At 43.8% G+C, this 15,217-nt stretch overlaps 2 protein-coding genes across 2 annotated transcripts; one reads left to right on the forward strand and one right to left on the reverse strand.

Moving 5' to 3' along the window:
- Positions 1–621: 621 nt before the first annotated feature.
- On the reverse strand, positions 622–8,340 carry LOC108160129. Its single transcript, XM_017293924.2, has 3 exons — positions 7,893–8,340; positions 1,210–1,422; positions 622–1,150 (listed from the first exon to the last, which is right to left on the reverse strand). Exons 1-3 carry the CDS (start codon positions 7,951–7,953, stop codon positions 834–836), a joined length of 591 nt encoding a protein of 196 aa, XP_017149413.1. The 5' UTR covers positions 7,954–8,340; the 3' UTR covers positions 622–833.
- Positions 8,341–10,754: 2,414 nt separating this feature from the next.
- Positions 10,755–15,051, forward strand: LOC108159699. Its single transcript, XM_017293212.2, has 3 exons — positions 10,755–11,113; positions 13,444–13,722; positions 13,786–15,051. The coding sequence occupies exons 1-3, from the start codon at positions 11,059–11,061 to the stop codon at positions 14,118–14,120; spliced, it is 669 nt and encodes a 222-aa protein (XP_017148701.1). The 5' UTR covers positions 10,755–11,058; the 3' UTR covers positions 14,121–15,051.
- The last annotated feature ends 166 nt before the right edge of the window (positions 15,052–15,217 follow it).

Below are 15,217 nucleotides of genomic sequence, written 5' to 3' on the forward strand. Positions count from 1 at the left end.
ACGATACGAACATTACACATCAGACAAAGGGATGCGTATGTACTTATACTTAAGAGATACTGAACAAATCGATGAGAGCTAAACAGCCATACATATAATTATTCATAATCAGGCCTCAAACAACAAACAAAACACCTTTTTTTTGATTCTGCTACAATACCTGAGGGGAAATCGCCATAACATGCTGACCATGTACACTATATAGTACGTGCGTATCTATAATCAAATTGTGAGTGTAAGAATATATTTTATATATATTTTATTTAAGAATTATTACATTAAAGCTGATCAATAAACGTGCCAACTGAAGCAATCAAGCGAAATTGATTCTTCGAAGAAATCAATCAAAAGAAAGTTCCATAAACAAAGTTTGGAAAAACAGAACCTGATTTCGACAGCCGACCTTTAAGCATATATGTATACAGAATCATATATACTTACAAATATATATATATACAATACATACATATGTATATCAAAAAGCCAGTGTCTTACATGGATATTGTAATTTCGTTGAGTCCACAAAAAAGAGAAATGAAATATAACTAAACTAAACAAATTTGTAATTCTTTTAATCTCTTAGAGATCGCGATCCAATCGAAGGGAGAACTCAGACAAATATTGATTTCATGCCGCAGTTTCTGTATACTTTGGTTCCTTTTTTATTTAATAAATAAAGTTGATTTGTCTTTACAATTACACAAATTTACAATCAACAAAGACTTCAAATGCTCATTTTCCTGTGAGAAGAGTGAAGAGTGGAGAGCGAAGAGTGTAGAGTGAAGGGGGGATTGGGCACATACATATCTCTGCAAATCTAATACTAGACTTAACTAACGTCTGCCGAACTTCAGCAGACAGACTCCAGGCAGCACTGGCCACAGAAGGGAGGCGGGAAGGCTGGGCAAACTGCTCGACGCGGAGGTGGAGCTCTCCGGTGCTATGGCATCGAGGGAATGTTCGGCGATGACCACCTTGGTGTTCAGGACAGAGCCCTGGGGCAGGGCCTTGCAGTAGTAGTCGCCGGCGTCCTGTGGACTTGCCTTCAGTATGGTTAGGTCGTAGTTTGCAGTGTCCAGCTTAAAGTTGGGCTGCACCAAAGTGCCGCCATTGGCGATGATGTTCTTCCCAAAGAACCACAAGATGCTCTCTGCAAGGTCAAAGCGGCGTCGTTAGAGGAGATAATGGGCAAGGTTTACTAGAACTTACGAGTGATGTCCAGGTCGCACTTCAGGACCACATCCTCGCCGCGGATGCCCGTTACGGTTACGGTTCTGTTTGGCTGCGCACTGTCGGTCTTGGCTGGAATTTGGCCTGTCTTGGCCTGTTGACTGGACGTACCCTGGTCATCCTGATCGTACTCGAAGTCATCGTCCGCCATCATTTCGTCCTCATCAGTGCCGGACTGGGGGTATGAGAGCACTGAAACGATGATAAATTAAACGTTTAAACATAAAATTCCAGGATCCACCATTCCAGAGCATAATTATAGCCCATTGCGAGCGATGATGCGTCTACTGTTTATAATAGCGGCTGTGGGGGGTCGGCTCCCAGTGGCAGTACCACCACATCTAGTCGGTGGGTTAATTAAGCGAAATTAAATGGAAATTGAAACCAACTCGAAATGCATTAGGCCCATCATCATCCGACTATCAGCATCTGTGTTTTTTTTTTTTGTTTGCGTTCCCTCAATTTTGCAGCTCAATTTCGTCGACGAGACGGGAGAGGGGACGGGCCAGACAGCTGCGCTGATGATGGGTTAAAGGCGATTCGCATTCACCGTTTTCCATTCTTCATTATTTTCGTTCTTTTCGTTTTCCTCCGCACACATGCACATGCACACGCATGTACAAACATATTTTGTCGAAAACATTTCGGTAAAATGGGGTCACATGAAAAACGAAAATTAAAATGAGCGTATGGAAAGAGAAAACAACAAGAGTGTGCCTAGTGCCCAACACTAGCATACTCCCCCTCTTTGTCTGCCCAAGGTATATTAAATGGAAGGGAAGGCAGTGCAAAAGAGTGGTTGACTGCCACCCGCACTGCTTTACCTTCCATATAATCTACCTTGGGACTGCCTCTCCCTTCCATCCTCTCCCACTTTCCGGGGTGTTGGTATTGGTGTTGGTGCAACGGTGTCGGTCGGGCGATCGCCGCCGCACCCACATGTAACGTGCTGACGGGTATGGCAGCAGCAGAGGGACAGTGGGCTACTTTTGTTTTTGGTGGTGTCACCACCACCGAAGCAGAGCATTGAAAGCATTTCACAACAATGTCCATTTTCATAGTGCCAACTGCAGCACTCTCACAAGCACACACACTGGCACACACACCCTCGGAAAAGGGACAGTCTGGTGATTGTGAAAAGTTTAAATTTACATTTTGTACATTTGCTTGTGCTCTTGTCTTGTCTTCCTGTGTGCGTTTATTTATTATGGCCACTGTTGTGTCGCTTTTCTGCTGCTCAGCGTTGCGTGGTTTAGTTGTTGGCGGTACAACGAAATCAAAAATAAAAGAACGCCAGCACGAAACTTTTGATACCCTGAGAGATCGATCGTTACTATGGATCCAAAATGTCACTAGGAAGATTACTCTCCTCCTCAAAGGCAAGGAGTACAAGGTGACTTCCAGTTTCAATTCCAGTTCCTGCCATTAAGTGCGAGAGAAAGGATTGAATAAAAGGAATGAATGGGAATTGGAAAGCAAACAGCGATCAACAGCAACTACAGCAGCGAAAGAGCTTGTCGGGCACTCTCTTTCTCTTCTCCTTGCATTCCTACTGCGTTCCGTGAGCCATGGCCTCCCTCCCGCTCTCTCACTAAAAAAAAATGCACATTCACTCACGCATTGTCCGAGCGGGTTGGCTGCTCTTTTGTCGTAAACTTTGGCCATAAAAGAAATTTATTCTCGTATTTATGTACATTGAACCAAACAGCAGACACAGAAATCCCCAAAAAATTCATTTTTTTTCCCCCCATCTCCCACAAAACAATCCATTGAACCGGGAAGATAAGAAATAACAACAACATTTAAGGGAATTCTCATTGCTGATTTGGGCTGAATGATCTGCTTGCCTTCCGCCCGGACGCGAAAAACTTCCGTAATTCTAAGAAAAATGTATATGGGAGTGTACAAAAAAAAAAATAACAATAAAAGCACTTCAACATGTAATAAAAAATTGTATTTTGAAAGTCATTTGTGGATTCAATGTATTTCTTTTTTGATAAGTGAAACGGGGGTCCCAATGCGTTTAAAGAGAACTTGGGGAATCCTGATACTTTCATATAATTAAGGAGCATTTTTAAATTTGATTAAAACATAACTTTACGGTGTAATTTTCCACATGTCTGACTCTGCTATAACAATTTTGTACCCCTCGCATTTGATCTTTTTATAAACAATACTCCCAAAATTATATTTTCCCCGGATTATGTTCACGTCCATGTTTTTTCTATCTGTAGAGATAAAAGTTTCCATCCTTCCATCCAATCCATGTTCCTGCCCAACTTTAATTGGTACTTAGAACTGGGCCAAAAGTAATTTATCATAACCATGATTCCGACAAAAAAGAAATGAAATAAAGGGAATAAAATGCAGTTCAGAGTCGGCTAATAACCCAAAAAGTCGAGTTAGCTTTAATGCCAGTCACTCACTCCCTCCGGCCACTACATCTGGCCTTTTGGCCCTCTGCTGCTGACCGGGAATCATTCAAGTGCAGCATTTTTGTTGTCTTTACTACCTGTGATAAGGCCCGGGGAAATTAAGAGCCAGCTCTCTGATCTTTGATCTCCTTTCTGTGTGTGTGTTTCAGCTTTGTCTGTCTGGTTCGCCCTGTCCCTTGTCCCCGAACGTGACTGACCAGACCCAGACACAGACCCAGCCAGACCCTGGCCCGGAGTGGAATGGAGTGCGTTATATGAGCCGAAAATTGTCTGTGCTGTGTGGCAGGAGGTGGTCTCTTTGCCTGCGTGTGCGAGTGTATCCGTGTGTGTGTGTGTGTGGCAGATAGAGACATGAGACAAGGCGGATAATGATAATGGCATTCTGGTTCTGTGAAAGCGATCAGGTTACGGCCACGAAGCGACAAAGAGAGAGAACATCATAAAACGACCCGAGACTACCTACGCACAGAGGATTCCCAATTGGCCAGGAGCAGAGGGACAGCCATAGAGGGGGTGGGGAGAGGTGGGAGGGTCGCATCGGATCGTTACGGGCAGATGTGCGGATCATTGACAGATGCCCAAAATAGCACACATTATTCGAATTCCGTTCGGGCGTGTGCCTGGAAGGGATTGAGGGATTGAATTGGCCAAAGAGTGCAGACTCTATCCAGGCAGATGCTGCCGTCGCGCCGGCTAGCCAAAAACTAATGGAGCATTTTCCATTTTCTAAATAGAGAAAATATGCAAATCCAGTGCGCATTTCAAATGAATGCTTTTCCCGGCTTCAATTTCTCTAATCGATTCATTTCACTTTGTATTTTTTCGATGTGCTTGTAGCTATGGATGTGGTCTTTGGGGATGGTGGATATTCGAGGACCGGCATCAAGTGGCTTCAATAAATTTCGATTTTCAGTGATCCAAAACAAATATGTATGTATATGCTTTTATGTATGTATTCCCATCCCATCCCATACGAATAGAGAACTTTGATTTCACTTAAACGATTTTCCATTGTGCCCAGTGATCGTCCACTGACGCCTTCAACATACCATTCTGTATGTTCTTTCTGGCACACCAACGTATACATGCCCCTCTTGGCTGTGCACGTGTCGGCAGCACTTAGATGGGGCAAGTGCCACGGATTGTGCGGGCACCCAGCCAACAGCAGAGAGGGTCGGTACGGCCATATAGACGGCTACTATATAGTCATTCAGCCAGAGTCAGAGCCATAGTCATACGAGTAGTAGTCGTAGATGAGCGCAAGGCGAGGCGCGACTCTGGCTACGCCTAGCGCATATTAAACTGCTCCGAGAGGCAGGGCTCGTGTTTTCCCCATTACCATTCCTATTCCCATTCTGAGTCCCATTCCCATTCAAGTGGCTCTCTCTGGCGGCTTGTAATTAATATGCGGCACTCCTTTCTTGTTCTTCCCCTAGCCAGAAACTATTTGGGCAAGGTTTGTTCTTCGATTTGGGTTATTTATTGCCATTTGGGATGGTTCGAAAACCCTTGGTTGGCCAAAGAGCCGAATCCAAAGGTAGACCCACTATGGTTTCCACAGACATTTTGGCACAAGACACACAAATATTTTAAACTTTTTTGTGACCATAATTTCAATTATTTCATAGAAAATACCATTAAAAATATCACGGAAACTTAGCGATATAAATTGTAATATTTAAATTTCAGATAATTAAATAAATAACTAACTCGATGTGAAATGCGATACTATTCGGGAATTGGTATTTATTTTTGACAGATTTTTGGCAAATTTTGTGATTTTCTTTTGAAAATGTTGAGAAAATAAAAATAGATTATGGTGAATCATTGGAAACGCCACATTTGCTATAATCCTTTAATGGACTCAACCCACATAAAATATATTTAAAGCTCAAAAATAGCTTGTATCGGCATATTTCTTTGTAATTTGGGTGAGTACTCGTACAGCATGTACTGGGGATGTACTCTCCCCTCATAAGTTGCCACTTCTTCTGTATTGGTCATAAATTCTGAAAATATTTGTATCCCAAGCCGAGGCATCTGCGGCTTTGGGCTTCTGTTGCATCTGAATCAGCATTTGAGTTGAGTTCTTCATTATCGTTGTGATCATCCGAGTTTTATGCACACGTACGAGTTGGTACATATGTACATATATACCATATGTATATGTATATGATGCCCCACTTGAGTTGCAGCAGCACTCCCTCTTGGATGCGATGCCCGCACCCCGGCAACCCATTCAGCGGCAGCCAATTCGCCAGCAACGTTAAGTAAATTGATTCTTTAATTGTAGAGAATTGGTTACGAGTTTGTTTAACTCGCTTTTGCCGGCTGCCTTTGCCTCTGACTCTGTCGCTGTCGTTGACTCTGGCCCCTCTAGCCCACACCACAAAGCCCCCATCTGTGCTGCAGTGGATGCAGCCGCGTGGCAAGAGAACCCAGCACGAATACCAGGCCAGGGCAATGGAGTAGAGACACACACAGAACCGTGGCACGACCAGAACCGACAACCATCAATGAGTCACATATTCCAAAATAAATGCACCCGGGCCAGAGGCAGTGGAAGATGTGGAGGAGGAGGAGGTATCTCTGCACAAGAAGACCCAGACAAGAGCAGGGCCCTCTCTGCTCCTCACTCCCCACATCCCGCGACATAACAAAATCTCTTTTCATGATGTTCTGGGCTCCTCTTTCAATGTTCGCGGTCATTTGATGCCTCCTTTCAATTCGCACCACGCCGACTACAAAATGCCATGTAATTCAATCCCCAAAGCGGGAAAGAGATGGCAGAGAGAGAGAGGGAAAGATATATGTATGTATATGGCAATCCTCGGATCTGATGATCATCAGTTAGACTTGTTGTTTACCCATGTCAAGCATTCAGCGAGACAACTATGGAATATTAAGTAAATATGGTAAACATAGAGAGAAGGAATCACACACACAGCAGAATTCCTTGCGAAACTTGTGAGAAGATCAAGAAGGGATCGTCTTGAAAGAGAAACCCATCCTTAGCCGGGAACGAACTCTTACTCCTATTTGGCAATCCAATCACTCTGATCATAATCGCATTGTTTATGGCTCCAGGGTAAGCAAACAACACCCGGAGAAAAAAGGGTGTTCCAGGTGATCTACGGACACGATCAATAATGTTCTCACGCTTCTCCTTCAGACACGCTTCTTTAGCGGAAATCTTACCTACTGTCTTGCGGTGAGTCGAGGGCTAATTAATACGCGAGACCCCGAGAATCCGATGCCGATGCCGATGCCGATGCCGCTGCCTCTATCGCTGCTGATCGCAACCCCAGCCGGCTATCAATGGGATTGTTTTTGCCATTCCGCTGTTTGCTCATTTCCTGGGTCGTCTCGACAGGCACCGCCGCCCGGGACCGCCTGACAATAAGAAGAGTCTGGAATAATTAACAGCCGTAACCGATTCGGAATCACAAATGCCAAATGGCAAATGGCACACACCTCTAGCCTTCGCTATGCTATGGCTGTCCCCTCCTTAAATGCCATCCACACACACAACGCACACTCATTTCCTACAAAATGAATGAGCGGAGAAAACTTGAATGCATTCAACTACCATTCATCGGATCGGGTCGTGATAAATAACTGAATTAATGCGACAGCCTGCAGTCGATAAATTATTGCATTTACTGTTCGATGCAACTGGCTGTAAAATGTGCAGAAATTAATAGTCAAACTACTATCAACAATAAATACACATACAGCTAAAAATATCATTTGTATAAGGCGGATTTTTATTTGCACAGTAGCAAAAATATCAGGAGATGAAAGATCATCATCATCAGCCATGAATCATTGTAATCTAACGAGTATTCCGGGGAACATCCATTGCTCATCCGCTCATCCAAAAGCCCGAAAGTTGAATCATCTAAATCATCCCAATCATGGAATGCCAAAAACCATAAAAAAGCTCAAAGTTCAGTCTAAGATCTTTGCTGGCAAGGGACAAATGTAGGTCAGAACTAGTTTGAAAAAGCAACTCAACAATCACATCGATTTATAGTAAATTCCTGCATTTCAAATCCGAATCTGATGCACTGCGATTAGTGTGCACGGGGTCGGACGGCCTCAAGTCTCAAGCACCCAGCCCCAAGCCCCAAGTCTGATTAGATAATGCCCTGAACACAGCCCACGATTGCATCAGGTCTATCTCTAACCCCAAAAAGCCGCTTCACTTTGATTTCCTGCACTTACCCAGGGAGCTGCCCACGATCAGTAGGAGTCCGGCAATTAGCAGAGCTCTTCGGGACATCATTTTTGATGGGTTTTGATTTGCTGGCTCACTCACTACCAAGCGACGAATATGTATCCAATGGGTTGTGTATTTGGTTTTTGTCTAAATCGAAAACTGTGTCACTTGTAGAAGTTTGTTTTTGTTTTTTTGGGAATTATGCCGCGTAATGATGTTGACGGTGGATCGTACCAATTTCCGGCTAGCACTGTCAGCACTTTTCTCCTTGGGGAATTTTTATTGATTTCAGAACTATTATTTTTTTCCAGAATTGTTACAATAGCTCCCGAGCGCACACAAGAACACAGTGCTAACACGATCCACAACCTATTTTTTGTACTTTTCGAATTCGAACTCGAGCTTGAATCGAAATTCCGTTATTACCGTTCGGCACCAGAGCAGAAATACGAATGAACATGTCTGTGCCTGTCCGCTTATGCTTGCTTTGGGCCGCCGCCTGTCTGGTCTGCCATGTTGGCAAAGAGAGAGCGTAAGCAGCGCGCGCTCGCGAGAGAGAGAGGGCGCTCAGAGAGCGCTGACGGTGTGGCGGGATTAAATTGTATTTTGAAAACATTCGTTTCAGTTTCAGGGGCTATATTTATAGAAGGAAAGCATTTCCTGGCCATAAATATGAAAGCGAAAGGGCTTTACGGATGTAGACAGAGGAAAATATGGATTAAAATTATGCCAGATTCGGGCCAAGGGCTTTACATAAAGCTCTCCCACGAGCCTTGTTTCATTTCCAATTAAAAACTTAATTATTACTTCATATGTGTAACAGAACTCACTGGAATTATGCCACATGCTTGAGCTGCATTCCTGCAACTTCCCCTGCCCCTGCCCCTGCCCATGCCCCAAGCCTCAAGTTCCACTCCAAGATGATTCGCGGAAATTTCTTTGCATCCCCCAAAGACAATTTGCTTAATGGAATCGCGAGTTCTCAGGCATCCATTGGATTCTGTTCCTCGGAGTGTTTGAGTCTGGGAATGGGGGCTGTGCTTGTTGATGGCACTAACAAAACTGTGATTTCCTTGCGGCAGACCAAAGCCATGGGGCTGGATGGGATGACTGGGGACTGTGTACACTTGGGGTGGCTGGATCTGGATATACCCGGTAGTCGTCGCGGCTCACAGGGGTATGTCGCACTCAAGGAGAAATAGAAGCCTTCAGGGATTTGAACTTAGAATTGATAGTCCATAATATTCCCAAATTGATCCCAATTGATCTTAAAATTGATAACTGTCATCTATGGTGTTTATCAATCAAAACTTTATTCTTTTTGTATGTACTCTCAGGCTTTTGCATCCCAAATGCTATGTATCTGCGTAATGGGTACTCTAAAGTCTTCTACCATCTAAAGTTGTCCTACTTGTTTGCTTATTTGTCAGTGTCTGATGACGCCTACATTGGAGACAGGCACATCCAGAGACACAGATACCGATACAGGCAATCCAACAGATGCAGATACAATTTATACCCTGCCGGCCACAGAGTCAGGCCACAGCGTCAGCATTAAATGTATATACATGCATGCATGCAACATTGGCACTACACAAATAAACAAACAAACAATTAAAATTAATCTACGAGCATAAAACAAAGTGCATTGCATTATGTGTTGTATCTGTATCTACGACTATATGTGTGTGTGAGTGTATATGGTTATTTGTTTTGTCTTCTGTTGGGTGCCAAGCCTGTAAACATCCGCAAATCTAGAACCATTCATTTGGGGGAGCCAGCCCCCCCATTCGAGGGGCGTGGTTATTAATCAAATATTTATATTTACTCACACACACACAGAGCACAGCACATACAGAAAAGTGAGAGATTTCTTTTGGTGGCGGCGTTGCATCCCATCCACAGAATTTCCAAGAATTCCATTCTTCTAGAAACAAATTAATCAAACAAAAAGTAAAGGCTCTATAGACGACATTCCGACTGTAAGGTACCCGCTACGAGACGAGAACTAACCAATCGCGGAATTTTTAGATAATGTTTTAGTTTAATCTTGCATATCATCCAAAGTATGGCTCCATCACCTGTCTTAATTTGATTTATTTTCTATAATTTTGGGATCTATGTACTCCTGCAGACAGATCGACTCGTTGAGTCTGATGCTGTCGATCGATGTCGATACAACACACCCCTCGGGCCCCTGCTAGTACAGGGTATACCAAGAGCGACAAAAAAGTTAAAAGCCATCCGCAAGAACCACAACAACAATAAAAATATAAGAAAAACTATGCGCTGTCAGCACAAAATTAGTTGAGAATCGAAATACCCTCCAAGAGCCGCGCAGACTCCCCACGGCCCGCAGCCGCAAAGAGAGTGAGCTGCTATTTAAGAGAGCGTTTAATTCGGCTTATGCTGGCTCTCAGCAAAACATAGTTGGCAACGCGGTGAAGCTGGAGTTGTCACTGCAATGGGATATGTTATGGGGGAGGTGTGGGCGGTAGAGCAAGCTGGTAGCTGCTGCAATAACTGCACAGTCCAAGGGAATGCTGGAAAGTGGAACTGCACGAGTATTTGGAATGGAATTGACCTAGGGTCTCTCTCTCTCTTTGGCGTTCGTGACGTGCATGCCGAATGGGAAATTGAGTTCTTCACACTGCAGGAAGCCAGCCGAGCTCTCCCTCTCTCTCTCTCTGACACATTTCGGTTAGCTTTCGGTTTCCAATAGGGCACTCCTGCGGCTGTGCAATATATGAGTCATCTCCCCATGGACAACGACGCTTTGCGCTCGCGCCTTCTCCTGTTCATTCGGTTAATGCTGGTCGCTGTCGCTCTGCCTCTTCCCGCCGTGGAGTACATATCCAGATGGTTCGCTCTGGCGGCTCCGCAGTCCCAACGTCGACGGAGCAGGCAACACAACAACCCACGCAAAAAGCACACAAAAACAAATTTCAGTGTCTCGGCAACGCTTTTGTGGCATTGCCAACTTATCCTCCGCCGCAGCAGCAGTACGAACGGGTTTCGATTCGGGATTGTGACCAGAACAGAACATAAAAAACACAGAACAAAACAGAGCAGAATACAGTCGTAAAAGTGAAAAGGATTCCAATAAAGTGTTATCGTAATTGGAATTTGCATACTTCTTTCGGAAAGCAACAAAAACAGCATCAACAAAATATGAGGCATATCTGGCTGCTGGCTCTTATCGCCTTTGGATCTTCCCGGTTTCCAGGTACGAATCGGTTGCATCTCCCCTCTTGCACATCTTACATCTTTGCCGCTATATAAACTGCATATATATACATACGCTCCTCTAAAAAAAAACAACACGCAGGAACATATTAATTTGAATTCAATTTACAATCTTTATGAGCTCTGCTCTGAATGGTGCAGCTTGAACTCTCTGGGAAAAAAACATAATAACATACAAACATACGATTGATTATGCGGGCTCCACAAACTTCTTCAAATGAACTCTTTACAAGCACGATTCTATCGTCTCGTCAGAAATATTGAACAAAGAAATACTTATAATATTCTTCTTCTGCTTCATGCCCATGTAAATTTGCATAATCTTGAGATTATAATCCTTGGGGAAAATGTCTAGTGCACTTGCCACTGCCTTCGTTTCTATTTGACTAGTGTGGGTCTCGGTATGTGTGTGTGTGTGTATTGCAGGCGCTTAAGTAATCGATGGATTACCCTGCACTGCTTCTCTTCGCTGACCTAATAAGGAAAACCTTCTACAAAAGTTTCTAGTCCCTGAAAATATGAAATGATACAGGAATTGCCTCATCGCTCATTACCATACCTGATGAAAAACATAAAGTGTTTGATAGTTAGGTATGCATATAGGGTTACAAATTCGCCATCCGTTTATGGGGCCCCATCCCGTAGACCCGGCACCAAACTCCATAAAACACTTGTCTATGACCCTAACCATCACCAGCTCCGAGCATAAGTGCTCGGAAGGGTTTTCACTTTTATGGATAAGCTTTCCTTAAATATCATCTGGGTGTGGGGAGGGGAGTGTTGTCTGTTGTCAGGCAGAACGTGTGTCATTCATTGAATGGATGACAATTCGGGAACCACTTGTAACCAGGGCTTGCCTTGTCACTCTCATTCTCTCCGATGTTCAGTGCCTACAAATAGACAAATTAGTGGTACTCGGATGTGGGGCATGGGCAGAATTGCGGGATGGGTTGGAGCGAGTACTGTGGAGAAGAAATGGGAGGAATGAGCACATTGTTAAAAATATCAACGTGATTAAAGTGGCTCTTGAATAATTAAGCAGTTGGCAGCGGAGCGGGCAAAGGGAGGCGGGAGCCGTCAGATGATGATGGGAATGGCTCAGGGAGAAGTAATTGTCATATCATGGGCGTCTCTCCCTCTCTGTGTGTGTGTTTCAGGGTTATTAATGCGGTTTATCGATATTAATTATCATACAGATAAGACAGCAGAAGAGTGTGGCATAAGTGAGTTGACAATTTTCAATCCCAGTGGATTAAGAGAGGCATATCATGCTCATGCCCCGTGACTTTCTGCTTTATATTCATATGTTATATACAATTTTACATTTTTGTGCATTTTTACTAAAAAATAGATGAACTATCCAAAAACTTAAATAATGAACTCTTCGGTGAATCTTTATACCAAATCGTTAAGCTATAGTTCGAATCATATTGAAATATGGGATCACCATTTAAAATATTGAATTAATCTTACATTATCCATGATTACATTGGATAGAAGATAAATTAACGCCTAATTCCATAAGGCTGACCTAATTCCTTGATTCGATTCCCATCGAAAGGTAAGCACAAAATCGCAAACTACGCCAAGGATAGGCAAGGTGTCTTGTCCTGTCATGTTTCCTTTCCTAACGAGAGAGCAAACAAAACTAATAACTTTGGCACACACACACGTCCACCCGCCTAAAAAAAGCAAACCTCTAAATAATGTATGTATGCATGTATCTCTATAAAATACAGAGTAAAATTGGCACTTTTAGCTGGCATTAAGCAATGCGCTAAACTGGCGAATGACGCAACGCAAAGCGATGTACATCCTTGATCCAAATCTATACATATACAGTACATATACGTATGTACACATACCAACCGAAAAGAACGTGGCGTATGTAAATCCATGTGTTTGTGCGGAAGGAGGGAGGAAGGAGCGTATACGTATTCCTGCTCAAGTCCCGAAATGAATTCCATTCCGTGATGATACTTTTGACGTCCTGACCTCAAAGCAATGGGAATTGTGGCACGTATGTGTGGCATACTCGCACATCCCGTCCCATTCCATTGCCTCAGTTCGCTTGAGTCGGGTTCAGCTGGTTTCAGTCATCCAGAATGGGCGTTGACACGCTCCTTGGGAAAACAGAAAGGGGATTGGCCCGGTTCCGTTAATGGTTTTATGTTGCCAGGGCCTTGGGGCATAGACAGAGGCATAGGCTCGAACTCAACTATCGCCAGACACGGAAATCTGTTGAGGAGCTTTCTTGGAGTGGTTTTTCAATGCATAATGTGCCCCGAAAATAATTAAAATCTATTCCAGGTGTGCTGACCTTGCCCGAGGCACACCCAGGCAAACCATCATCTGCCACAACCGCAGCTGGAGTTGGAAACGGAGGAGGTGCAGGCGGTGGCGGTGAGGCGAGTACAGACTACAGTGAGTACGATGAAGAGGAGCCGCAGCGGTCGCCTGGAAACCTGGCCAAGTCCACAGCAGGTCCCAAGCTGCCGCTTCCGTACTTCGACCAGCCGAAAGTGGACGTCTATGTGGGGCCCAATGACAGCAGTGTGAAGGTGGAGTGCCCCGTCAAGAACTACAATGGTGAGTGTGGCTAATCAATGCATAGACCGTACACGACTCTAATTGAATCTTCTCTTCTGCCAGCCCAACACCATGCCATACTCTGGTACAAGGATGACAGCCCCATCAGCAACGGCAACACCCTATTCAGCACAGTCTACGGCCTAGACACAAACTTCACATTGACCGTGCCCGTGGCGGCCAATGCCACGGACGGGCAGAAATACTCCTGCCATGTGATGCCACCCGATGTGCGTCGCGAGGTTACCATCCATCTTGGACTGGAGCCAAGCACCCCGGCTCCTGCTTCGGCCACCGCTCAACCTACTTCCGCCGAAGGGTCGGCGCCGGTTTTGCAGGATTCTGGCCTCTGGATGCTCCTGCTCTTGGCCGCCCTCCAGTTGGCAGTTCGCTACTAAATCTGAACCGGGCCAAGTTCAGTTAACGCAATTCTACCACCGGCACTGAACCTCCCAGCCCGGGTAATGTTTGGAGATGCGCACCAAAAAAACGAGCTTGTTACTAAGATACAGTATGTCAAGAAAGTATTTTCACATTATATTGTGTGTGTTTCCCCAATCTGCCTTGCGATTTCTTCTACTATTATCAAATAGTTTTCCTAAAGAGATCAGTAATATTAAGATACGAGTATTTTAAACACTTACCAAACAAATTCCTTGTAAACACGCTTTCTTGAAACACTGTATGTTTTTCGGTATATCTAAGGAAGGAATCGATTTCTTGGCGAATTATGTTAGTTAGGTGTTGCTTTGTTATTGTATTATAGAATATACTACTATATTTATGTATGTGTAGATCTTGAGGAAGCAAATCTTCCTAGGGCTACGTTACTGATCCACAGATTATCTGAGTTATGCTTCCAACTTTAGCTTCCTCTTCTTCCAAACTTGCAGGACTACTATATCGCCTGTAGATCTGTATATGTAGGTTCCTCAAGTCGAATAATATTTTTATTTGTAACTAAATAGGTTTTAGTTTTAGCTGAAAAGCCAATTAGGTATCGAAATTTGAACTCTTAGAATGCTATTTAATCGTATAGGATCGAATTGCATATAGAATGCTGCAGGCTTTAGACGTGTGCTTAATGAATCGTATTATATTATAATTCTAATTATTAGTGTATAATTGTTTTTTGAACTTAGCGAAACAAACAACGGACAGTTACCGATGCGATAACAAGTGGCTTAATGAATCGTTACAAAGGATATATGAAGGATATGATTGATATGTGAAGAATATTACTATATGTATACATATACAACTGAATGTAATTTTGTCGGATATAAAAGTGAAATAAACTAGAGCTGCTATAGACCCAGCTGAATCCATTCAAAATGTTGATAAAGCAAACGAAACGAAAACAAAATCCACCCCTATATATGTATGGATGTATGGGCAGGATTCCATAGCGCACTTTTCACGCGTAGGGAGGGATGGATTGCGGGAGGGTAGGCGAAACAGAGACAACAATGCGTTGTTGCCCCTGCAGCTGCAG

Source organism: Drosophila miranda, chromosome 3 (genome assembly GCF_003369915.1).
Source record: "Drosophila miranda strain MSH22 chromosome 3, D.miranda_PacBio2.1, whole genome shotgun sequence".
Lineage (NCBI taxonomy): Eukaryota > Metazoa > Arthropoda > Insecta > Diptera > Drosophilidae > Drosophila > Drosophila miranda.